We start from the raw sequence: 23,607 nt of genomic DNA, 5'->3' as shown, positions 1-23,607 counted from the left end.
AAAGAAGCGGTTAGTAGAAGAAAATAGCGGCAACATCAGTAGAGAAGAGGTAGCTTTAGCATAAGCATAAATGGAGTAACAGATGGTTGGCTTGGTTGAACTCACAGAGAAGACAACAATAACGAAGATGCTAAAGTGAGAAGAGACTTCACGACGGGTTGCTATGGATGATTTGATATATTACTGTAATCCAAAGAGGATGCCAGTTGTATTCTAGGTGGTTGTCCTATTCGAGCAAAAAACACCTACATTGCGGACGGACATTGAGTTATTAGGTGTGACTAGTAGATTTATTTGGCCTCATAATGGAACTCCCCCTCTCTCGCGCCTTATTTTGAACAGGGACACACACACAAATAACAAAACATGATGAATATAGCTCTGAGTATAAGCTACATGTGTAAACTTCGGGCTTTTGGGCGCCATATCGTCCGCCCAAGAGATTAGAGTAATCAACCCACCAAACGCAGTCCAGTCCGGTCCAGTCCAGTACATCCGTCCCTTACATAAATCAAACACAAAATCAACACCTTAACCTTGAGATATCAGCCCCTGCCGCCTTGAAAGCCAGCCAGTCCATCCATCACACGCGCGCCCCCGTCCCGGCCCTGGTCGCCATACCAATGCCACCCACCCATTTGAAGACATATGAGAAAAAGAGAGATGATTGTGAAAAGAAAAAGGTTTGGCGGCGGTAGTGGTGGTGATCGTAAATAATGATACCCTATCGGGTAGATGTGATGGAAGGGGAAATGTGAAAAAAAAAAAAAGGAAAAAAAGAAGAAGCCAAAGCTTGAACCTTATTAGTGCAGCTATGTATTTGGTATTGTGATAATGCGGGCATGTTATCGATAATAGCAGTAGTATTCATCATGAGTGGAAAAGATCCCAAGCTCTTTCGCAAAGCCTGATGAACTCCTCCTTCTTCGCCCTTTGTGTCTCGGGGCTATCTCTTCCTTCGCCAAACGGTCCTGACCTCCTCTGTGGCGCCCTCCCATTACCGAGCGGGGGGCTCCCACCTTCCTCGTACTCGGCTCGCGTCCTCCTCTTAGGAGCAGACGACGAGGGAAGTGTGCTGCTGTGCATGTTGCTGCTGCTGTAATTATTGCCGGGAGTATTGTTGCTGGCGCTTCGGCTGGCGTCAGTCATATGATTACTAATATGAGAGTGCGAGCCTCTTTGAGAGGATGATGCGTGCGTAGAAGGCAGATATGTTGGCGGTGGTGGTGCGTGGTGATGCGCTGGGCCGTTGGGGGGAGATGGCGGTGTCGGGGGTTGGTGTTGACTACTGCTGCTGCTGCTGTTATAGTGTACATACTTGGGCAGTAGTTCTGTTCGGCCGGCCGCCAGGTCTTGTTGTGCTTCTTCGGCGGACTTGTACTCCCTTTGCCTGGCAGATGTAGGAGGTTGAGGTTGCGGCGGAGGAGGCGGCGGTGGGTGGTGAGGTGATGCTAGCGGTCCGTGGCTGTGACTCTGGCTGGCAAAGAGAGCGTGTCCGCTTGAATCGGGATGGCCAGACAAGCCCTGACCAAATACATCGGCAATTGGCGGCAGTCTGTTGTTCGTTTGCTTGGCAGGCACATGGTGGATGTGCGATGTGCTGGCGAGATTCGAACCATGGTTGATGAGGTGACGGGTCAATGGGTGAGGGTTCTGTCTGCCTGGGAACGACTGGCCAAGGGGCGCAGACTGGATAACCCTTTCGTTGGCGAACTGCTCGTGGGAGGGAGCGACGATGCTCAATCCTGGCGGCGGGCCACGCTTCCGTGCTAGGCCTGGTGTCTTTGCGGCGAAGTGACCTCCATCCTTCTCCCTATCCGCCCTATCCGGAATCTCAGGGGCCTTGAAGCCGGCCGACTGTTGTTGTAACCTGGATTCGATGATCCGCTTCTGCTGCTCCTTCACACTCATACTGCGATGTACTTGCTCCTTCATGAGCGGGTCGTGTGTGACGAAACCGGGCGATAGACAAGCGATACCGACTTCCTTGATTCCGAGTCCGCTAGTGTCACGGGCAGTGAGCGGTCGCGCAGAACCGGGAACGCCGTTGTTGGTGTTTGTGTTCTTGGAAAGATCCAGTCTGCTGGGTCGGTGCCTGGCAGTGGGTGGTGGTTGTTGTATTTGTTGTTGTTGTTGTTGTTGTTGTTGTTGTTGTTGTACGTCGGGCGAGCCTGGTTCCTTCTTGACGATGATCCTGGGTGCCGAGCCACCAGCGCTGCGAGAACTGTAGTATCGAAGACGGCGAACTGATTAGTGACTGCCCGATAGCAATAGCGAAAAACGAAAGTCGAAACGAAAGATGGAAAGAGGAGAGAAGAAGACGACAATCAAAAAAAGGAGATTACTTACGCGCTGGGTGGAGAGGACTTGTGTGCAGCGGGTGTCGCACCCACAGCTCGGGGGCTGCCACTACCTGACCGGGGAGCTGGCGCATTCGGGTTCGAAGAGGATGGGGGCAGCGGTGGTGGTACAGCGGCCGTTCGTTGCGCGCTGGGCGACGATGTGGAAGCGGGCGCAGCGGTGGATTGGGAGACGTCGGAGCCGTAGTTTGGCCTGTCGTGAGGAGCCGGAGACGCGGCCATGGCAATGGCGGTGCTCATGGTCGACTTGGACACTTTGTGGTTGTGTAAATTAGGAGAGCGTGCAAGAGAAAAAAGATTGGAGCGACACGGAGCGAGTGGTTGGCTTTGGGATGAGTGGTTGAATATCCCTGGGAATGCTCTGCAAATCCGGGGGGTGTTGGGTCGGCAGGAAATTGATTGCAAAGAGGCGAACAGCTGTGCCTTGTGGACGGGATTATGGGGAATTATTGCTATTGGGTTGAGGTGGGATTGGAAATCGACGTCGGATGGATCGCAGCAACGTGTGTGTCTCCCTAGCGGAAAGTCCCAAACCAGGTTGGTCGCAGGTGAGCAGCCCCCCTGGGACAAGGTATAGTCGGACTAGTCGCTGCCGGCCTATCAATCGCGACGCTGGCTGACGTCTCGACGCACTTGGGCACTCCTTTTCTCCAGGGCCCCTCTCTGCTGTGTTGTTCCTGCCCCTAGTGTGTGTGAGGCGATCCAGAAAATGTAGAAAAGCCGAGGTCGAGACCGCAAGGAGATGGACTTGATGGATGGAGACTGGAGACTGGAGTGGAAAGCGGAAGACGGCAATTGACGGCCGAGGGAGCGAGGATTCCTCAGGTTATAATTTGCCGGGGTGACGAGCTGAAGCTATGTCACTGCTTTGCAACTGAAGTCCTCAGAACCTTGCGTCTTTCAATATTTCGATCTTGCTGCTGAATGCTGTGGTCACTCACTGGACACTGCACGCTGCAACGACCTGATTCCGAGTGCCGGGCGCTTCCAGACTGGCTGAGACGACAGTGCGAATCTTGAACAAGACCGATCCAGCCGCTTGACTCGCTGCGGATGTCTCGAAACGGATTCGGGTTCTGGTGTCTGAATGGTTTGTCTCTTGGGACAGTTTGTGGTGGTGGTTGCCAGTGGTTACCAGTGGGTAGGTGCTGGTGGCAGAAGTGGAAGTGGCTCGAAGTGGGTGCGCCGCCAGTGTCAAATGCGTGCCGGCGGAAATGTGCTGAAGTGTTGGGTTTGTTGGGGTGTCTGGGTTCGCGGGTGTCCTCCGTGGTGCCCGTCGCGATGCACCTTCCTCTTTTCGGCAGACTCGTCCGTCGTAACAGGAAACTGTCGCTGAAGTCGCTGCCTACAGGCTTGCAACCAGTGGCTCGTATTGGTTGGAATTCCCCCTCCAAGATGGAAGATACGACTCTGCGAAAAAGAAGATAATTAACAACTTTTTCTTCCTTTTTTTCGCCTTTCGATTACCCCTATTCGGCCATCTATCGAGGAAGAAAACAAACGCTGTCAGGTACCCTAATGTGGAAACTAGTCCGGTCGATTAGATTGCTTAGATTGCTCTTAGTAAACGCCAAATATGCGCGGTCGCGACAAGGTGCTGCTTGCTGTCGTCTGTCGCCTGTGGGAGCTCGGTCGTCGGGGATGCCGGATGCGCCACTGCAAAGGGACACAACTGAACGGGAAAACGTGGAGTGATAGAGGATAGGTAGGGAAGTCGACTACGCGCGAGGAGGGACAAGAGGAAATTATATTCTTCTTATGGGACCCGACACGATGCCCAGACGTAACGAGCAACAAGTCGATAGAAAAGTTAGTCCCTCCCCTCACTTTGTTTGGGCTGTAGGTAGGGGTCCCCGCCGATTATGAAAGGGGACGACCCAGCGACAATGATGCAAGTCGTGTATGAGGTTTGTGGCTACATGGATCCAGCCCCGGTACCTACCATGTTGGGCCACATCTTTGTCCCCCATGAGGATGATCGAGTGGTCCAGTGTTTGATGTTCACCTAACGTCGCGGATCATGGGCCAGAGATCTTCCGGGTGCCTGGAATATTTTGGCATTGTACATACAGCAGAGGCGATGGCGGGAGGTCTGGCAGGTTCTTGCCGGCTCATACAGCATGTCAAATAGGCGGCCAATCAGTTTACAAGTACCTGCTGAAGTGCACACCAGCTGTGCAGCTGTTTTTTTGTTTAAAACACACATTGGCTGCTGAGATGGCCACGAGGAGCTGTGCCTTTTGGACATCGGGTCTTTGGAAGGTGCATGTCTTCCACGAGGATTGCTCTTCGGCCTTACAACTTCATATGCGCATAATCTGGTGTCGATCCACGCGTATGACACTGGCAGTCCCCAACTTCCCCAGAAACATGTCGAATTCATCAGTCGAATGGCTGTCGATACTCAATGTCAATGAGTCCCCGGTACTCGTCTGGGCTAGAATTTTTCGTTATGAAATCTAGCGTAATGGGGAAAGGGGGCTGCAGGGGTCAAGATTTGGGCTGTCCTCGTCTCTGATTGGTCAGCAGCTTGTTTCCTGATGCCCCTTGCCGGTTGCCGTCGTCCCTCCCATTTGCAAAGAGCTTTGAACTTCTGGCGGGCTCGACCAGTGTTCTGGATTTCTCCCCCACCATCGCCTGCTTCTCTCACAACGCAGCCTGGCCGACCAGCCAACCCCGATTCACCTGAAACTCGTCAACGCTAGAGAAGGGGAGGCCAAGGAGGGGCACATCATGTCATCATCACCTAAACATCCGGTCCGAGCTCGCCTAGGCCAAAATCCTGTGCCTACAGTGTCATCGAACGAACCGAACATCACCCAACCCACAAGACGAACACGAAGACATTTCTCTCATTGTCGTCTGAAAGTGGGAGTTGGGATCAAGTGTTTGATCTGCTCCTCCTCGACTCATCACGGACCACTTGCCGGCCAAGTATCGCCCCCACGGCTGCAGACTCGAGTGAACTTACCTCGAGAGGCCATGATTAGAAAGATATACTCTAATATCTTGAAGCACGCCGAGACAAATGCGTTGACACGTACATGTAACTCAACGACGTACATGTGTAAGTGGGCACCTTGCCCATGAAACTCGCAATCTGCGACAGCAAGAGAATTTTCATCTCGAACGTCTGGATCGCTCGGTTCGGTGGATCTCGGGCACTTCCATGCGGAGGGGTCACATTCTCACCCGTCCAACGTCTTGTTTGGTCCGGGCTTTTCTTACCGTGATACATACTTGGCCCATGGTCGAGACGGCCAGAGAGTCATCCTCGTCTGTTCTCTAAATTCTTTCGCCTTCTCTGGTCCATGGTCGGGCGTGAGACTATTCCCATTGAGTTGCTATAACATCTGATTCCTCCATCTGAGACAGCCTCCATCAGCTTCAGGGCAGAGGAGAAGGGCATGGAACGACGAGAGCAGTATAGACACTACTCCTATGATCCAACAGAGTTTGGATATCCTTTTGCTACTACTACGGTACGAAACGGCCACAAACATCGGCCCAATGGAATCTCTCCTTTAGCGACCCCGAGGCCCCGGAACAATTAACGCCGGCAACAGTTTGTGCATCAGATAATGAATGTCGTGCAGCAAGCCGTCGACCACCATGTCACAAAGCCCTGAGCTTGGTCTGGGCAGTCTGTTGAACGACTGGACAGCAGACTCATACAATTACCGTTATCCTCGGCCGAGGTCACACCAGCCAATCTATAACAAATGAATTGATCCAGGGATCTACAGACCTCGCCGAGCTCTCCTTGATGGAAATCGTTGCCATTTATAACTTTTCTCACTGGAACACATTGGCCAGCCTGGATCAACTGGTTCGCGTGGTGAGGATGAGAAAGGAATCTGCACAAGATGCAACCCACTGGCACGGCATCCGTTCAGTCGGTGTCAGGCAGTCAGAAAAATTCCCTTCTTCTTTGGATTAGAGATACATATGCCGCTGTCATGGCTAGGTCCATATATCACTCGAATATCCCCGGCTCATTTTGGTTTTCTCTTTCTCGGAGACTTATCGTTCACTATTGCCCACTATCCATATAGGAACCCCCATTCGGCTGTTTAAAAACTTCCCGTTCTCAGGGGTTAGACTAATTGCTACTTCGTGTTGGCTTCAATGTTTGATGCTCTGTGATATCACCAGGCATCGTCTAATAAGCGTTGCATGCCGATATTTCCGACGAGCATCCCCGACAAGACTTTTTCCCTTTCCAACACCACACTCGAAGCAGAGACGGCACGGAACGGTAACGTGAATCCGTGCAGAACTGTAAGAAGGTGTGCGGAAGCTGGTAGCATTACATGCTTGAGCCTCATTAAACTTGATTACTAAACCATCAACTTGCTAAGCCTTTGGCTCGGGCGGATAGATGTTGGCATGTTCGAAGACAGCAGGATAGATTGCACTTTTTGCGAATGGATGAAATAATTCGGAAAATAGCTGGTGACTTCGACGCTTTTGGAGACTATATGGCTCTCGATAGTATAACTCAAGACTAATCCAATTTTCCAAGACCATGCATCGTCATCTAGTCATCAAAACAGAGATGGTGCGAAAGTTGAGGGAAAGAAAAGCAATTTCACTCATATTCAGAGACTATAAACTCAACTTAAAGATACCAGCAGCCTCTGAAGGCCGCAAGCTACACCATTAAACCAGTCACAAACCTAAGGTACTTGGCAAACAAGATACCGTAAACCCCCTACCCACACTGTCCTCAATCCTCCATCCACTCCCGGCATGCCGCATTATCTTAAATCGGACAGAACTACCTCCCACTACCCTACCTAGCTCGTGACCACTTCGTGTCTGCGGCTCGGCGAGCCGCGGAATTACCTACTGTGTATTGACTACAATCCAGCCCTGGTTTGATTGTTAGTTTGGTACAAAAAAGCCAACGCTTTATAGGAAAGCGTTCGGCTTTCTATCGGTTGACCACCGTAGACCGATATCGTCCAGTCTTAAAGGAGTCGGAGAGAGACATAAGAGGCTTCTGTGGCGTCTTAAACCCTTGTCATTGTCCCATGATGCTTCAAACGGAGGACAGTTCCTCTCTTCGAAGGCCAATAAGAGCTCCAAAACTCCCCTGTTCAACCAATGCTCGAAGAACCAAACTAACAAACAAACCAGTATTGAATTGTATTGACTATTTCCCCAAGGAATGGACGGTTCCTTACATGCCCCTGCTGATCCTGGTCTTGGCTGAGGCTGGTTACCTAGAGAGAAGCGTGGACTATGACATGTTCATAGGGAATGGGGGGTTTTCAATTAGCTGCTGGACTGTCAAAGGCCTGCGGTAAGCGGGACTGGGCTGGGGATGATATGATTGATATTTGGTAGGCTTTTTTTTTGCGTGGGAGACTTTGCTTCGATGGCCTGGCAAGATGGTGATGATGGTTAACATATAGTAGGTACTATTGGTAGGTATGTAACTAAAGGAGACACTTTGTCTTTTTACACCAAAGGCACAGAAGATCAGGATTCAGTAGACGTCTGCTGGGTAGAGCATATTGAAAGTGTACTGTAGGCTGATCTTGAACGCTACTGAGATACATTGTGTCGAAATCCTTATGTTGACATGTGGGCTACAAATTCAGTTACTACCTAAGTACTCATGATCCAACGCATATAGCAACTCGGTGTTTCCGTTGATATGATGCCTGATCGTATCGATTCCCATGCTTGATATTGGCTTCTCATCGATGGCGACATTCGACCTCGGGCCAGAGACAGTACCAGGCTCACGGTCTCCCCAGGAACGTTCCAGTTTCAGGAACTTGACCTTGTTCTCACGGTGGTCAGTGTCAGTCCATCGCCGGTAAATCACCGAGTGGGATTCTAAATCACCAGTCGTGCCTGTGTCTCAACCGGTCGTAGCTGCAGTGCCGACCTGCGATCGGAACCGCCGCGTTCGGGCACCAAGCAAGATACAAACTCGGTCCAAAAACAAGTAAAATAAAAGACAAAAATCCGAGGAACACGTAAAAGTTATCTTCAATCAATTTCGTAGACCACAAAAAAGGCAAAAAGCTCAGTCGCCCAGGAGGCTTGGGGGAACGAACCACCATGCTCCAGCTGCGACCTACGAAAACTGTACCACGGAGCACGGGTACCGCGCACACCGGCAATGTTTTCATGAACGGAACCGCTCGGCCATTTGGCCAATTGGTCCGCGCTGGAATTAGGGCCTGGTGCCGGACCTTATATGGTGCGTAGAGGGGTAAGGCGGAGGGCGGAGGAATGGGATGGGATGAAAGGCGATCCGGACTTGTACTTTACCGTACCGTACTGGCCGAATTTGAAGCATGGCAACTTGACATCACGGATCAGGTCCTTCACCTAGAACCCGTAAACTATGGCCGGTAGAAATACAGGCAACACTGCCGGGCGACTGTTTCAAAATCACACTTGGTGATTTAGCGGCGATGGACTGATTACCGTGGGAATAACATCAAGTTCCTGAAATTGGAACATTCCTGGGGAGATCGTGAGCCTGGTACTGGCTCCGGTAGTGTTGTAAAACCACTCGGAAGTTTGGACGATAAAGCAGATACTTGACTGACGACTGGACATAAAGCATTGAGCATAGATCCGTACCCTGTTACTTTCATGGGCAGGTGTATTCTACTCTCTCTTCCAGCCCACTACGAGCATCCCTCTCTGCATATGTTTTGACCTCCGTTTTCTTGCTTCCAATACTTCCCCTTTTCACCCACCCGCGCCATAGTATATCCGAAGCTCTCTTTCAGTTTGAACAACCTGTCGTTATCCGGGTCTTACCTCCTGATAGTGGTTGACGGGAAACGGTCTCTTGCGTAGCCCGTTTTTGTCCAGAGTCTGGTTCTGGGATCCGGAAGCGGTTCGGGATGTCATGCTGAAGAGTCTTTGTCTGCCCTGAGTTTCTAGTAGTATGTAGCTACCGCTAGGTGTCATTGAACAGGTATACCGAGGTCTTCGGTAGTCTCCATGGATAAGCTCAGTTTCCGGCGTTGAGAAATAATCCTCGACCTAGATACTCACTAGTGTTCGGGGAGGCAGCAAAGCTGCCTTCCCTTCCCTGGGCGATGAAAGGCTGGACCCTGGGTTGTGGCTTGTGTAATGTTGGACATTGGGTTGCACCGTAGAGGTAGCTAAAATTGAAAAGTAGTGAAAACCCTTTGCTTTGAAATCGAGGTGCAAATGGTGTAAATGAAGGTATAATTGGGTAAAATGGAAAAAGGGAGTTAATGCTTTTGGATAGGTAGTATTCGGGGAGGCCAGGAAACTTGGCTTCGACCCTTCCCAACGGCGCGAGATTTTTTAAGGTTGAAAGCAATCCTTAACAGCAATTACACAATAAATGTCAGGCCTAACAATTTCTTTTGCGGTGAGTTTGCGGGAAAAACGGTTCGTGCAGTAGCGAGATGTTAGTGCGTGCGGGGTTCTATATGGGGATCGCCCGCGAAAAGCACTACCACCCTAACCGCACTTTTTAGCGGACGTTCTCGTGTAGGTATATAGAGAAGGGTGTCATACGGGGGAGGACGCAGTGCAGAGAATGCAATTTCACGATTTGCCTGAAGGTATCCGCAAGCACTTGAAGGTTGGTCAAGAAGTGGTGTTGCAACAAGTGAGCATCTGATATCTTAATGAGAAACTCGGGGAGGTCAGTTGATAAGATGCTGAAGTGAAGTCGAAGATGGGAAGTGGATGTTGACCCCGAGTCAAGTCTCCAGCGTGGAGTTGCCGAGGCCAAAGCTCAGCTCAGCTCAGTGGAGCATCCTCGAGTCCGGGACTCAACCCGACAGGCCAATAGCCGTCGGCAGGCGGGGCAACTTTGCCGCAGGTTCGCCTAACTTTCAGCCGCCTCCATCTGGCAAACCTTACCAAAGTCTTGGCGACGGATGAACTCGTCTTTTCACGCTAAAAATTTCTCCGATAACAGAGAGATAGAGGCTCAGTCAGGTTGTTGTTCACCACTCGCGCGCCGACGACAATTGAATTCAACCCATCCTTGTGTTTTTGGACGGAGTAAATCACTCGAATAACAACGAGTTTACCCAACGACCCAAATCATCTTTCAGTTATCGGTACTTCAGATCACCAAAAACCACTACAGTCAAAATGGGCAAGGTCACCAAGTTCGGCGACGATGGCGAGGAGGTTACCATGAAGGAGACCCCGACTTCTCACCAGCCGGAGGCTCAGGATGATGTCTCTATGGCCGATGCTGGCGAGGAGGGAGAGGAGGGAGAGGAGGAGTATGAGGGGGAGGAGGAGGGTACCAAAGTCAGACTTGTACGTGAAACCCTCCATAACGAATTCATATCGACTTAAAACTAACATTTGGCACAGCTTCCTGGCTCTACGCCCACTGCCGCTTCTTTCGAGTTCCTTGAGGAGAACCATACCCTTGGCAATGCTCTCAGATACGTCATCATGAAGAAGTGAGTCTTGGAGCTTCACATGCCTCATCTTAATGAGCTGAGCTATGAGTGTGTGCTAACACTATGTTGATAGCCCTGATGTCGAGTTCTGCGCCTACGCCATTCCCCATCCCTCCGAGGCCAAGATGAACGTCAGAATCCAGACCTACGGTGCGTGACCTTGCCTCGTTCTACCACTGAGTGAAACCCATGGAAATATGAACTGACAGCGACATGCAGAGGGCACAAATGCCGTCGACGCGCTCCGCAAAGGCCTGCGCGACATTCAGGATCTTTGCGACGTCGTATCGGATAAGTTCCTTGAGGCTCGCAAGGACTTCACTGAGAAGAAGGCCGCTGCGTCCGCATAACTTCCTTTTTCTACCTTTTCATTTATCGTGAACTTCCACCAGCATGGGTAATGGCGTTTTTGGGCTTGGCTTGGGAGTAGTAATCCACAGGGGGGAAACAAAAAGAGACAGACAGAGAAGGACTTGCTGTGAGTGGATATCAAAAGGGGGGGAAAGATAAAAGGACAAGCGGCTGCGTCCATGGATGTTGCTCTGGCTTGCGTTATATACATAGGCTCTAGAGGAAAGGCTGACACTGATACCCTTCATTATTACTCTTCTTAGTTGCGACCCTAAAATGAGAGAAGAGTACTGTGAGCTACCCGCACAACGAAACATGTCATCACCAAGAGACAAAAGGGCTGCATGTAGGCTTACCTGCAGGAAGCCATCGATAAAGCTGGAGGGAAGTCTCTTGGCTCCACGGAAGCTCTCCTCGTTGAAGTACGACATCATGTGAGTCGTCTGGCGCCAGAAGTTCATGGTTTCCTGATAGGCGCATGGAGAGTCAGCGTCAAGGTACCAGAACAATCCCTCTCACTCCGAATCGCCGCGGCGTGAATATGCGCCAACGCTTTGATATTCCCTCCGGACCCCTTGTCTGGAACCCATTCCCCTTCTCTTTGGGGGTTCTCCAGATTTTGGGCATGACCCCACTGCTGTGCCCGTTCCTAGGGATCCCCTGATTCATGTCCATGTGGATAGTGACGATGAAGTGGAGCCTTACTTGATAGTCGGCATGGCCCTTTGTGAGCAGAACATCCACCACGGGCAACTTGTTAACGAAGCGGTTGCGCTCGAATTCCTGCCTGATGCGGGTGCGAATGACCGAAATGGGGAGGGGTAGCGAGTACATGGACTGCATCTCGGGTGTCTGTTGTATGCGATAGCCTCGTTAGCGAAACCTCGGTCGGGGTTGGTCGCACTCCTCCCATTATATCGGTCGATATCGGACGGGTCTGTCGAAAGCTGGAATCGCTCGTTTCCCTATGCGTTCGCTCGTAACGTAACGTACCGACCGGAGCCATCGCCGATAAAGTGCGAACACCCTTCGCTTGGCGTCGTCCCAGTTAACCGCTACAATGGTGGTTAGACTTGATCGTTAAGCTCGTACAGCTAGGGGCACTTACACTGCCTGGTGGTGATGGCGTACTTGGTAGGTGTGATGGGCATTTTGGGCCAATTCGTCGCAGACCTCTGGAGGTTGTCACCGTTCGCCAAGGTCGGTCGTCGTTCGCATGACGGCTTGTAGCTTCAGCAGTCGGTTCGGGGTAGCATCAAGCTAAGCCACAGTTGCTCTTACACTCAGACTGCGGGCGCAAAGAGCACTAGCCACAATTACGAGAGGCCATGACGTTGACGCCACAGTCCCAAGACATCTGATTTCTGGGCTGGCAGGCAACTCTGAGGCAGTCCATTCCTCGCGCGGATCACAGAAACAATTGCGATTTCACCACACATTCCGATACCCTTCCACCAAGCAAACACAGATCAGACTCTCAGCGCAACTTGAACCACGTATTCTCATAACACTACTTGCGAAACCTCGAAACCTCGAACCCACGACGACCTCAAAATGCCCGCCATCCGCCCCGCCTCGAAGCGCAAGCCGCCCCCGGAAGGGTTCGCCGACATCGAGGAGGACCTGCTCATCTTCGCCAACAAGATGAAGGACGCGCAGAACACGCCGACGGACAACATCCCCAAGCACCAGGCCAAATGGCCCATCTTCCAGATCTCGCACCAGCGGAGCCGGTACATCTACGAGCTCTACTACGAAAAAGAAGCCATCAGCAAGCAGCTGTACGAGTGGCTGCTCAAGAACGGGTACGCGGACGCGATGCTGATCGCCAAGTGGAAGAAGAACGGCTACGAGAAGCTTTGTTGTTTGCGCTGCATCCAGACCAAGGAGACCAACTTCAACTCGACGTGCATCTGCCGCGTGCCCAAGGCCGAGCTGAAGGAGGGCCAGGATGTCCAGTGCGTGAGCTGTGGGTGCAGAGGATGTGCTACTGGTGATTAAAGAGGAGGATGCGGAGGTTGACGTTATTGTGAAAAGGAGGAGAGAAGGGAGGGACAAACAACTTTTTTCAAGGCCGAGATGTGATGGAGAAACGATGGGAAGCGGGAGCCGGCGAGCGGCCGTTCGGCGCCGCTATAATGATACCAACAATATCTCTTTTTTTGAGCACGCATCGAGAAGTGGGATGGAGGTGTTAACGGGGGAGAGGGTAAGATAAGATACTTTCTCCTTTGCAAAGCTATGCTTGATGCTTACTGTTTAGGGAGCAGATTTAACAAACCCATGAACAACTTCTGGCATGATGTCATGGAATGTGAGGATTAAACCAGTATGTTTCCGTTTTGGATGTGCAATATTATGCTTCAACTGCTCAAGACTGATGGGATTCGCTTGCTCAAGCATAGCGGCTCCTCGTTTTTGCACTTCCTCTGTTATCACCCTCTGGCGAATCCAGTCTTCCGTCCTCCACGACCAAATCTTACGCTGGAGGGCACGAACTGCAGTGCAGACATCTTGCCTACCAAGTCACCCATATCCACGTCAGCCGGCTCCTTAATGGCCTCCTCCTTAACGGCCTCCTCATGCGGTTGGTCAATCATCTCAGCATCGGGTTTCGTCGATGTTGGAGTAGGCTCGGGCTGATCCACTTCCATCTGCTCCTCCTTCGTTTCTGAGGGAGGCTTTGACTTGGAGGTGGGCTTAGGTTTGGAAGAGCCAGCCTTTGTTGCCGCTGTCGGTGGCCTGTTGCCCGGTTTCTGGTTCTGCCGTCGCTCATCCAACAGCATCGATTGCCGCCCGTCGATACCGTGCAGGGTCACTGCGAAGAAGAAATTCTTGGGATATATGTGCTTATCAATGAGATGCATCCGTCGCTTTTGGGGCGTCATGCATTTCCTTTCACAACCTTCCACGAAGCAGGAGTACTGGAATATTGGTTAGTGGCCAGCTTTTCAAACTCGATTCGGCACTGCTCAGCCCTGATCCGACAAACCGGTGAGACAAAAAGGCATGACGGGACCGGGGAAGAAAAAGAAGGGGAAAAGGTTGAAAGTCAGAACGTACCGTGTGTTCACCTCTGTCTCTTTTAACCGCCATAAAGGAGTCATGGTTCTCCTCGATGTGCAGCCCAAGCAGATGAGCCGAGGGGAAGTTCTTACGGCACTCGAGACACCGGTTGGTGTGGGTGCTGTTATAATGGGATTCGTACTCGGAGTATGTTGAAAACACCAGTGTGTCCTTGTGTGGCGGCAGCGAACATTTCATCTGGAGACCGGCTTGGCTGAGGCTTTCGGTGGGATCTAGCTCAGCGATTTTCGCAGCGGGTGGTGACCCGGAGACATCGGCGCTGGTAGATCGGCTCGTTGTTGTCCCAGTGGTATCACCCAAGTGCTGTTGGTCTGGATAAGGACAGCTTGTCGTTGTCGCTGTTTGTTGTTGGGACAGAGGGTCTTCCTCTGGTTCCCGTGACCGCTTCATGTTTGTGTCTTTTGGTGTTCTTTGACTGTGTTGATGGACGTACCCGAGCTCTGTTGGTCATGGGCTAGGTATACCTCTTGCTACCCTTACCCTTTGTTGGGGATTTGATAGTGAGGTTGGTTGCGGTGAATCAGACCGGTAACCTTGTCGTGGAATGATTCGATGCTGTGATGTTTCTAACCAATTATACTGTACTCCTTGAAGATGAGAAATGCGGTATTTTGTCCTGTTTAGCCCTCTTTAACACTAGTGATATGTATGTAACCCGTTCGCATATGACTGTTTGTAAGTTGGCGCAAGCTCAAATGCCGTTGGAGTGGAATCCGATGTCGACAGATGATGAGAAAGTCACTGGAGTGGAAGCTTTCATGTCTTATGCCCGTGCACGGGCCAACCGCACTTTGGGATATTGTTAGCGTGCTAGGGCGCCGTTGGTGCTGGAAACCTTCACCAACCCAGCTAACGACTCGGCCCCCAACGTGTATCATCCGGGCGATCTCCATTGATTGGACCGCTAGAACGAGCTGGTGCTTCTCCAGGAGGGGCTTTGTACATCGGCCTTCCACTCGCAGCAGTCCAACGTCAAAGGACCCGACTCTTTTGGCGGCAGAGAGATTGCGCGCGTGAATCCCTTCATCTTTTGCATCTCTATCCGACCCAACTTTTTTTTTCTTGCAGAGACCCGATCTTTGTTTTGGGGGTTCCGCCTTGCGCGCGTCACCGGATCGGCATAGGATTCCTCTCAACAACCACCACTACGCCCCCCGCGTACTCGTCTCCGATTGCTGCGATACGGGTCTCGCCTCGCCGTTCTAGTCGTACAATTTTTTGTCCCGCCTTCCAATGTGCTCAACATCGCCGGACCGTCGTCGACCTGCAGCCCGCAAGACGCAGCGCCCTCCTGCGCACATCCGCCGAAGAGAAGCTCTGAACGAGTGATGGAGCACTTGCAGTACAACCGCCCCCATCTCGGTTTGTCCAGGCTTAGAGCTTGACGCTCAATTGTCCGGAATCTGCACATAATACTTGGTCCGGTGTCCCTCCGACTACGACACGCCGAACTCTACGCATACATACATACCTCTGCTTGGGCACCCACCTCTCACCATCATACATAAAGGCTATTTCGTCGTCGCCTCGCCTTTTCTTCTCCGCACAACCACTTTATTCGCGGCGGGTGACATCGACTACTCGTCGACTGCGCCCAACCCGGCATCATGGCGACAACAGGCGCAATCCCACCGGCCGAGGAGGCATGGAAGTGAGTAATCTTCGCACCTGGTAGAATGCCTACCCCCAAAAGGACCCTTTGCTAACCGAGTTGATGTCGTAGGGCGGCCCAGAAGCTTCGAGCTGCGATCCACAAGGAAACCCAAAGCATCCAGCATGGCGGACCGGGTTCGAACGAGGAGGCTCGCTTCCAAAAGATTGAGAAGCTAATGGAAAAGTGGGAGCTGTCCTTGACCAACAAAGACTTCACGTTTGACTAATACGCTGCTAGCTACCGTCTCCATTGCGTTAGCATTATCTGGACCGATATTCGCGCGGCGAGCGAACTGGACGTCGAGCAGACCCTCTGGAGCACCCACAGCATGGTCACCAATACCTACCGAAACGCCATCGGCAAAATCCAGGGATCTGGTCAAGCGGTTCACAAGCGCAGCATAGAGAAGCTCTACTTGGCCTTCCTCAAGACGACCCAATATTTCTACAAGGGCTATCTCCAGCGCGTGTGCGCTCGCTACAACATGAAGGAACTAAAGCGTATTGCCCGCATGGCCGATCTGGAGGACATGTCTGTACCGGAAGAAGACAGGGTCGACGCCACCGCTGCGAATCTTGAAGGGCTTGTCACCGCGTCCTGCCACAGAACCCTCGTCTATATGGGTGACTTGGCCAGATATCGCACCCTTATCCGCTCCAAGGACCGTCGCTTCGATACCGCCCTGGCTTACTACTCCATGGCCAACGACCTCATGCCAGAGTCTGGATTTGCCCATCACCAGAGTGGCCACATTTATGCCACCCTCGAGAACCACCTCGAAGTTGTCTACCACTTCTACCGCGCCATCGCTTGTGACAAGCCACACCCGAATGCCCCGGCCAACCTCGAAACTGAGTTCAAAACCCTCCGCAAGCGCAAAGCTGCTGCCGCGGCCAAGGGCAGTGACGATGCTATGATCTCTTGGTTTGTTAAGCTCCATGCCTTCTACTCGAAGGGCGAGGAGTTCAACGAGCGTAAGGAACTCGAAGCCGAGGTTGACACACGTTTGGCCTTGGCTTTGACGAAGAGCAACCAAGCCGATGTTACCAAGGTTCTCCTTAAGATGGTGCTGATCAACATCACGGCTTACGTTGTCGGAAAGAAAAACGTTGAAGGTAAGCTGAATATCAGGATCTCTTACATGGCCGGATGCTGACATGACTGTATAGCGGGCTGGACCGCCGAGAAATCTCTTTCCTGCCAATTTATCCTGTTGCAGAACGTTCGGGTCATCCATACGATTTCCCGCATCCTCCACGAGGAGGTTCAAGATATCCTTCGGCGTCCGGCCGCCCCTGGTGCTGCCTCCGCGAAGAAAGCGGATACGGCCAGCAGATATACGGCCACCTTCCAACGCACTCTGCCCCTTTTGCGCGTGTATATGACCTGGCTCTGCTCCTACAGCAAGGACATCGTGGATTTCCAGGCCTACTTGGAGCCTCTTTACGGAAACATGTGCAAGGCTCTCGCCCGCGCGCTCACCGATCTGTTCGAGCTCTGGCTGAGCGATACCAACCTTAAGTCTATCGTGCCATACCAGTTCCCGGAGGACGAGGAAACCATTGGTATCAAGTGCTTGAACGGGCCCGACCTTCATGACGGCTGTCAACTGTCTTACGATCCTACCACTTGCAAGCCGAAGCCCAGGGCCGAGGACGTCAAAGATGCCAGCTTTACGGAAGACGACATTGCTTTCACTCGCATCTTCGATGTCCTCTTCTGCGCAATCGATCTTGCTGAACGTTCGGCTTTTCCTCTCATGGTCTGCAAGCTTATGGAGGACTCGCGTGAGGTCACCAAGTTCGCGTATGCAGAGGGCGGAAAACAGCAGCCCGTTGCGCAACCCGAAGTCGAACAGCGACCTGCCTCCGAGACCGGACTTCCGATTACTGAGCATATCCCGTCTCCCATCGTTGAGCAGCTTCCTGCGAACGTTCCGGTTGCGGACACTGTTACGGCCCCCGTCGCTGCCCCAGTTACTGCTCCTGTCACGGCACCTATTGAGGAGGTTGCTCTGGACAGTTTGGACGAGTTCGCTGAAGATCGTGATTTCTATAGAGATCCCAAGGAGATCCAGCCTCCTGTGAGCCAGGCTTCGGCTTCTCGGGCACCGAAGGCACCGCAAGCCGCTTCAAACTCTGAGTACTCCATCGACGCCCAAATGTACCAGCTCTTGAGCGATTTCCTTGCTCCCCCGGATACAATGGGCCATAGTCGGAAGCCCAGCAGCCACGGACCAGACGAGACTTCATACGGAATTGGTTCTGCCACCGCTAACGAGCTTCGCAATGCCTTCGGATCTCCCAGCCCAGGCTCTGGTTCAGGGCAAGGTTCCGCTTCGGGGTCGGCTCCGGGGTCGGCTACTGCCAGAGGATTCCAGCAATTGCCCTGGAACTATTTTTACACTCCTGGCGCTGCCGATAACGATGTCCCGAGATCTTCCGTGGGCCGTGGTACCCCCGGTTCTTGGGGAGGACACGGATCGCCGTATCTGCATTCCAAGAGCATGAGCAACACCGCAATGCCGTCAGGATCCTCGATCACCACTGGTCCCAGCACTGTTGAGCAGCAACTGGCCAACCAGCTGGCCAGCCTTATCCCGTCCACTTCCGCAAAGCATCAGGCTGCTTCTCCCCGCGGCGCATGGCCGGAGCTGGGACAGACATCAGCTTCGCATTCGAGGCAACGGTCCAGTGTCGGCCAGGCTGGTTCCAGTTGGAATCCTACGGTCGGCAACCCCCCTGGGTTGTGGGGCGACATGCCCAACTCCCCCTTCTCCTCTATGACCTTCTCGGGCGCGACTTCTAGCCTACCTCCGGTGAATAGCCCTTGGGGCTTGCCAGCAAAGTCCCACTGGGACGCTATTCCCAATCGCAACCCCAGCATGTCATCGGCTCCCAAGTCAGCCGGTTTGGTTGGTAGGATTCCCCCGGGCTTTGGCCCTCTTCATAGTAACTCGAGCCCCAGTGGCGCATATGGGAATGGAGGACAGTTTGATGCGGTCAACGGCTTCGGACAGAGTGGCATGGCTACTAGGACCGCACAGCAAAATGCCTTCAACCAGTCAAACGCAGGCGCATATGCTACTTCTCAGGTTGAGGAGTACAACAGGCAAGCTCTAATGAATGCTTGGGCTAATGACTACGGGCGCACGTCAGCTGCCTTCGCTGCTGCACCTCCGGGCTTCGGAGCTGGCGGAAGGCCCCAGCCCCCACCTGGCTTCCCGAAGCGCTGAATGTCGACGCTGATCACACGTCAAAACACAAACACTGGTTATTACCATACTGGCACTCTTCAGTGATGGCAACAACAGTTGAATGGTCGGCCGTGCCTCTCGCCTACAAATCTGCGTTAAAAAACTCGTCTGCTTAGTCTGGTCCGGAAACCACAGCATTGCTGGTAGCGAACGTCGACACGACAACGGTTTGCGGCAACACGTTCACGATGACTTGCCAAGCGATGATTCGCAGAACCCGATCTTGTGTTGGGGGTAACAGATGGCGAGACGGGATAAGGACATTTGCGATGATTTCTTGCCATACCATGATGGAGGCTTCAGTCATTCTGGCTGTCGTTAATACCTCGGCTGTTGATTGTCTGCACGTCTGCGCTGTCCCTCCTTTAGGAGTCGGGGAAGGACGATGAGGCACAGGGAACACAAGACGGAACGCGCTGGAAAAGGAATCTGCAAAACTCAGTCAGAAAGGTGCTTACTCACCCACTGAGTTATTCTGCTTCGCACAGCCTTGTGCTTCCTTTGCTAGTGCGTACCGCGCATGCGTCTTGGACTCATTTCACTATTTGCGCGTTTGGTCTTTTCGACCCAAACCGTCCCTTGGTCCAGTTACTTACTGGAGGCAAGTGTGCAGGTTTTTGCTGTTTTCGTCTCGTCTCTTTTGAGCGATGGGATCCAGCGTATCATCATTAACCCAAGTATGAAAGGGGATTTTTGGAAGGAGGAAACAGGTGAAGAACACGGTGGAGGAGCGAAACAACCAAGAAGCGATTGGGTTTCTGTTCTTGAAGGAAAAGGAGGATATGGGAAGCAGCACATGTTGAAGCCTACCCAGAGCGAGATGAAGATGAGGAAGAAGAAGAAAAAAAGATTGCAAGAAACAACACAACCAAAAGCTGAATTTGAGTTTTACCAAATTGACATACGCGAGCTTCAACCCCTGACTTTTAAACAAACCATCACTTTTAAGAAAAAATTCAAAGCTAGATCACAATACATTATATCTGCGAGATGTCTTATTGCTACCTAGTTATCATACGCCTGTCTGGTCGATACATATGTACCTGAGATGTTGTGGCTCCCGACTGATCTTCCGTTCTCGCAGATAAGTAGGTGCCTTCGCGATGTTGAGTTTGATCGGTACCCAGAGAAGTTCAACCCGGAACTTTAACAAACAGCTCGAGCCAATCGATCATGAAGCCTGTATGTACCTTGATACTATAGTCAACCCCAAACCGGGATTCAAATTGGCCGAGTTGAGAAACTAGTAAGCATACAAGGTGTCTACAAAAACTCGAGATGGAAGCCAAAAAGAAGCACGGGAAAGGGAAGAAGAGAAAGGAAAGGATAAGTGAAGAGCTTAAGACCAAGTAAGAGATAATCCGTCCTTATCCACGAAGCAAAAAAAAAGAACTTCAACCATCCGCCGAGCTGACAGGCTGCTGGCATGGCTGGGTAGGCGAGATAGAAGTAGTAACTGAAGTAGTCTTTCTGACGTTGTCCGAAAGGATCGATTGGGAGGTTGATATTTGCATAGGTAGGCTGGCAGTTGCCCACATGACGGCGGGCCAAAGATATGATGGTAGTCGAGAGAAGCTGAGACTTCCCTCCCTCCTACTCCTGTTGGGGCGAAGCCAAGTTGAGTTGGTTCAGGTTGGGATGACAAATCTCTCTCTGTGAATGCAGATATCGATCGGGAGGCAGGGACGACCGAGCAGTTTAACAGCTCGCTCAGTCTTTTCCACTTGCTCTCTGTCGCTCCTTCTTGTATAGGCAAAAGAGAAGCTGGCTGTAACCATGGACCTCACTCAGTATGCACCAATCTTTCGAACAGGAGAGGCTTTGGGAAGAATCGCGTTGGTATACAAGAAAACACGGAAGTATCATTCATATGAGGCGAGAGAGCAGATGAAAACTGCAGAGAAACTCATCGGGCCGAATATGAACAAAATACCGAACACCCAAAATATCGGAGATGTTTGGTAGAATCCATTCAGACAGAGGAAGCAGGAAGGGTATTCACAGTTATGGTAAGGAACAGGGGAGAGCTCCGATATCCCGAAAACCAGCCCACCAGTTCTGCTATTAGAACCCAGCTCATCAACAGTCATCCCAGCTTTCTTCACGCTCCTGCTGCGATCAATGATTCTAGCCGAAGTATAGATAATGATATACGTTGATGCCGTAAAAACCCCGTGGTATATTGTGCCGTTGTTGAAACCCATTTTGTGACCTAGATGAATTTTGGACCCTATGCCAATTTCAAACCATGTGTAGTAAAGTATCCCAAGCCTAATGTTAAATGCCTCCTGGATACCTTATAACCAACGCCCCTTCTCCCATTGCGACTAAACAACAAGAATGCTCTACTACTAACAACTCTTCTACTTCTTCACTTCACTTCACGCCCTGGTGACTAAAACTGGTCTCCCAGATTTAATTGTGGCCGGGGTAAGCCTGCTTGGGGAAGGGGTAGCTATTGCGTAATATGTAAGTCAAAGAGCTCGAAAAGAGAAGCATTGCAAGAGAAGAGAGTCGTGGAAACTTACGAAGGACCAAGCTCCTGGATGCTGAGCTTAGCGAGCCACTGGCCCATGTGAATGGACTCCTCGAGAGATTTGCCCTCAACGACACCGGCGGCGAAGCCACCAGCAAAGGCATCACCGGCACCGTTGGTGTCGTTGATCTTGGCGGGGTCGATGGAGTGGACGGGGAACTCCTTGACCTCATCCTCGCCCTGGACGGCAACGATGGTAGGCTCGGTGCCCTGGGTGATGATGGCAACGCGCTTGCGCTGGGTGTTCTCCTTGGGGAGGTTGGCGAGAGCCTTGGCGATCTCCTTAACATCGGTAGTGTTGAGGCCGTGGGACTCGGCGTAGGCGGCGGCCTCGCCCTCGTTGCCGATCACGTAGTCCCAGTAGGGAGCAGAGGCATCAAGGGGCTCCTTGAAGAACTGGGGGATGAAGGGGGCAGAGAGGGAGAGGATGAAGGGCTTGTTGCCGCTGGCAGCCTGCTTGGCGAGCTCCATGATGGCGGGAGGGCAGACGGTGAAGTGGTAGCCACCGACATAGTAGACCTCAGCGTTCTCGACGAGGGACCAGACCTCGGGCTTCTTCAAGTGCTCAAGGTCGTAGTGGTTGGCGGCAGCGAGATCAGTGCACATGGAGCGGTTGTGGCCAGTGATTATAACACCACAACGGCCGGTGTTGATCTTGGGGTCGACACGGTACTCGACGCGGAGACCAGCCTGCTTGACAGCATCGTGGAGGATGGCGGCGTACTTGTCGTCACCAGCACCACCGAGGAAGACGACGCTGTTGGGAGGGAGGAGGTACTGAGCACCGCGGGCGGTGTTCTGGGCAGCACCACCGGCGATCAGCTTAGCATCGTAGTTCTGGAGGAGGTCCTCGTAGAGGCCCAGGTGCTTCTCCTCGGCGAGGATGGCGTCGTTGGCCTTAAGGCCGTACTTCTCGAGGAGAGCCTCATCGCCAAAGGCCTGGATGTCTGGAAGCCGGCAGTTAGCTGCATGTTACCAGTATCGCGCAGCTTTTGAGCGAGAGGAAGGAAAAAGTTGCGCCATGCTGCTGCGAGGCGAACCGAGAATATGGAAAAGCGCCCGAATTGCCCAGAAATTTGACAGGCGCTGCCAATTGAGGCGCTGCCAATTCAGGCGCAAAGAAATCAGGAATGGTTCATAGGGTAAGTAGGAGGACTCACCGAGAAGAGGGTTCTCGAGGCAGAGAAGTCTGTAGTCCTTGGTGGCGGCCATCTTGCTGAACGAGTTGCTACGAATGCTGAAGCGACTTGGTGTTGTTGTGTGGAAACAGTGGTGGACTGGGATAATATTCGAAGCTGACAACGAGAAGCAACCCACCACGGAGGGGTAGCAACCGCGCAAGGGGTTCGAGGTGGAATTCGCCGTAGGGATTGGATTCACTGGGGCGGTGGAGTAGAAACTCCGAGCTGCCCCATCAGGACTGGGCCGACCACAACGGCGAGCTCCAACAGCAAATGAGACACCGATGAGAGACTCAACATTGCCGGTGATAATACGTTTCGGCCGAGTTATCGATAGCGTTTTGAACATTTCGGGTCTCAGTTGGTGATACCACGAGGAGGAGATTGCACGACAAGGCACCGCGTTAGAACTGGGCAAGTATTGCTGTTGCGCAATGCACATGGAAGTACATTTACTAGCTGCTAATGTCAAAGGAGCACCCAAGCAAACGGTCCCTTGTCTCCATCATTTGACGTCAGGTGCCAGTACGTACACAACCGCGTAGAGCAATTTGGGTATCATGTTTTCTCCCTGCTAGCATCAAGAGCATCAGATGCCGCATGGTCTTCTCTCCTTTTCGCATTACCCATCATACATAGTCTTGTCACAAGGTGTAGACCAGTAGCCGTAGTTGCTTCCTCTTGACCGAAGAAAAACGATCATGTCCGCTCATCAATTTGCCTAGGATGATAGTTATCATGCCC

At 52.1% G+C, this 23,607-nt stretch overlaps 9 protein-coding genes across 9 annotated transcripts; 3 read left to right on the top strand and 6 right to left on the bottom strand.

Moving 5' to 3' along the window:
* Window positions 1–870: 870 nt before the first annotated feature.
* B0H65DRAFT_430626 (uncharacterized protein) lies at window positions 871–2,600 on the bottom strand (the record flags this gene model as incomplete). The annotated part of the gene is made up of 2 exons (XM_062824892.1): window positions 871–2,224; window positions 2,350–2,600. 2 exons carry the CDS (start codon window positions 2,598–2,600, stop codon window positions 871–873), a joined length of 1,605 nt encoding a protein of 534 aa, XP_062679794.1.
* A 697-nt stretch (window positions 2,601–3,297) lies between these two features.
* Window positions 3,298–5,425, bottom strand: B0H65DRAFT_444791 (uncharacterized protein; the record flags this gene model as incomplete). Its single annotated transcript, XM_062825702.1, has 3 exons — window positions 3,298–3,579; window positions 4,660–4,754; window positions 5,332–5,425. 3 exons carry the CDS (start codon window positions 5,423–5,425, stop codon window positions 3,298–3,300), a joined length of 471 nt encoding a protein of 156 aa, XP_062679793.1.
* Window positions 5,426–7,274: 1,849 nt separating this feature from the next.
* B0H65DRAFT_578897 (uncharacterized protein) lies at window positions 7,275–9,661 on the bottom strand (the record flags this gene model as incomplete). Its single annotated transcript, XM_062830741.1, has 4 exons — window positions 9,153–9,661; window positions 8,652–8,711; window positions 7,977–8,154; window positions 7,275–7,486 (listed from the first exon to the last, which is right to left on the bottom strand). The coding sequence occupies exons 1-4, from the start codon at window positions 9,303–9,305 to the stop codon at window positions 7,275–7,277; spliced, it is 603 nt and encodes a 200-aa protein (XP_062679792.1). The 5' UTR covers window positions 9,306–9,661.
* A 572-nt stretch (window positions 9,662–10,233) lies between these two features.
* On the top strand, window positions 10,234–11,157 carry B0H65DRAFT_273273 (DNA-directed RNA polymerase). The gene is made up of 4 exons (XM_062822772.1): window positions 10,234–10,649; window positions 10,707–10,798; window positions 10,872–10,948; window positions 11,018–11,157. The coding sequence occupies exons 1-4, from the start codon at window positions 10,476–10,478 to the stop codon at window positions 11,146–11,148; spliced, it is 474 nt and encodes a 157-aa protein (XP_062679791.1). The 5' UTR covers window positions 10,234–10,475; the 3' UTR covers window positions 11,149–11,157.
* A 251-nt stretch (window positions 11,158–11,408) lies between these two features.
* Window positions 11,409–12,300, bottom strand: B0H65DRAFT_551260 (NADH/ubiquinone oxidoreductase; the record flags this gene model as incomplete). The annotated part of the gene is made up of 5 exons (XM_062829798.1): window positions 11,409–11,420; window positions 11,506–11,616; window positions 11,855–12,001; window positions 12,143–12,204; window positions 12,258–12,300. 5 exons carry the CDS (start codon window positions 12,298–12,300, stop codon window positions 11,409–11,411), a joined length of 375 nt encoding a protein of 124 aa, XP_062679790.1.
* Window positions 12,301–12,386: 86 nt separating this feature from the next.
* On the top strand, window positions 12,387–13,367 carry B0H65DRAFT_273322 (cell cycle control protein cwf14). Its single transcript, XM_062822773.1, has one exon. The coding sequence runs from the start codon at window positions 12,704–12,706 to the stop codon at window positions 13,148–13,150; it is 447 nt and encodes a 148-aa protein (XP_062679789.1). The 5' UTR covers window positions 12,387–12,703; the 3' UTR covers window positions 13,151–13,367.
* On the bottom strand, window positions 13,368–14,741 carry B0H65DRAFT_273248 (uncharacterized protein). The gene is made up of 2 exons (XM_062822771.1): window positions 14,213–14,741; window positions 13,368–14,073 (listed from the first exon to the last, which is right to left on the bottom strand). The coding sequence occupies exons 1-2, from the start codon at window positions 14,624–14,626 to the stop codon at window positions 13,585–13,587; spliced, it is 903 nt and encodes a 300-aa protein (XP_062679788.1). The 5' UTR covers window positions 14,627–14,741; the 3' UTR covers window positions 13,368–13,584.
* Window positions 14,742–15,700: 959 nt separating this feature from the next.
* Window positions 15,701–19,192, top strand: B0H65DRAFT_273204 (uncharacterized protein). Its single transcript, XM_062822770.1, has 4 exons — window positions 15,701–15,887; window positions 15,960–16,073; window positions 16,128–17,005; window positions 17,060–19,192. Exons 1-4 carry the CDS (start codon window positions 15,844–15,846, stop codon window positions 19,123–19,125), a joined length of 3,102 nt encoding a protein of 1,033 aa, XP_062679787.1. The 5' UTR covers window positions 15,701–15,843; the 3' UTR covers window positions 19,126–19,192.
* Window positions 19,193–21,561: 2,369 nt separating this feature from the next.
* Window positions 21,562–23,212, bottom strand: B0H65DRAFT_431254 (adenosine kinase; the record flags this gene model as incomplete). Its single annotated transcript, XM_062824934.1, has 3 exons — window positions 21,562–21,601; window positions 21,675–22,629; window positions 22,843–23,212. The coding sequence occupies 3 exons, from the start codon at window positions 23,210–23,212 to the stop codon at window positions 21,562–21,564; spliced, it is 1,365 nt and encodes a 454-aa protein (XP_062679786.1).
* Between the last annotated feature and the right edge of the window lie 395 nt (window positions 23,213–23,607).

The sequence above is a fragment of the Neurospora tetraspora genome (assembly GCF_033439725.1).
Source record: "Neurospora tetraspora strain CBS 560.94 chromosome Unknown B0H65scaffold_6, whole genome shotgun sequence".
Lineage (NCBI taxonomy): Eukaryota > Fungi > Ascomycota > Sordariomycetes > Sordariales > Sordariaceae > Neurospora > Neurospora tetraspora.
The sequence above is the reverse complement of the archived record's forward strand: the minus strand, read 5'-3'. Positions and strand labels throughout refer to the sequence as shown.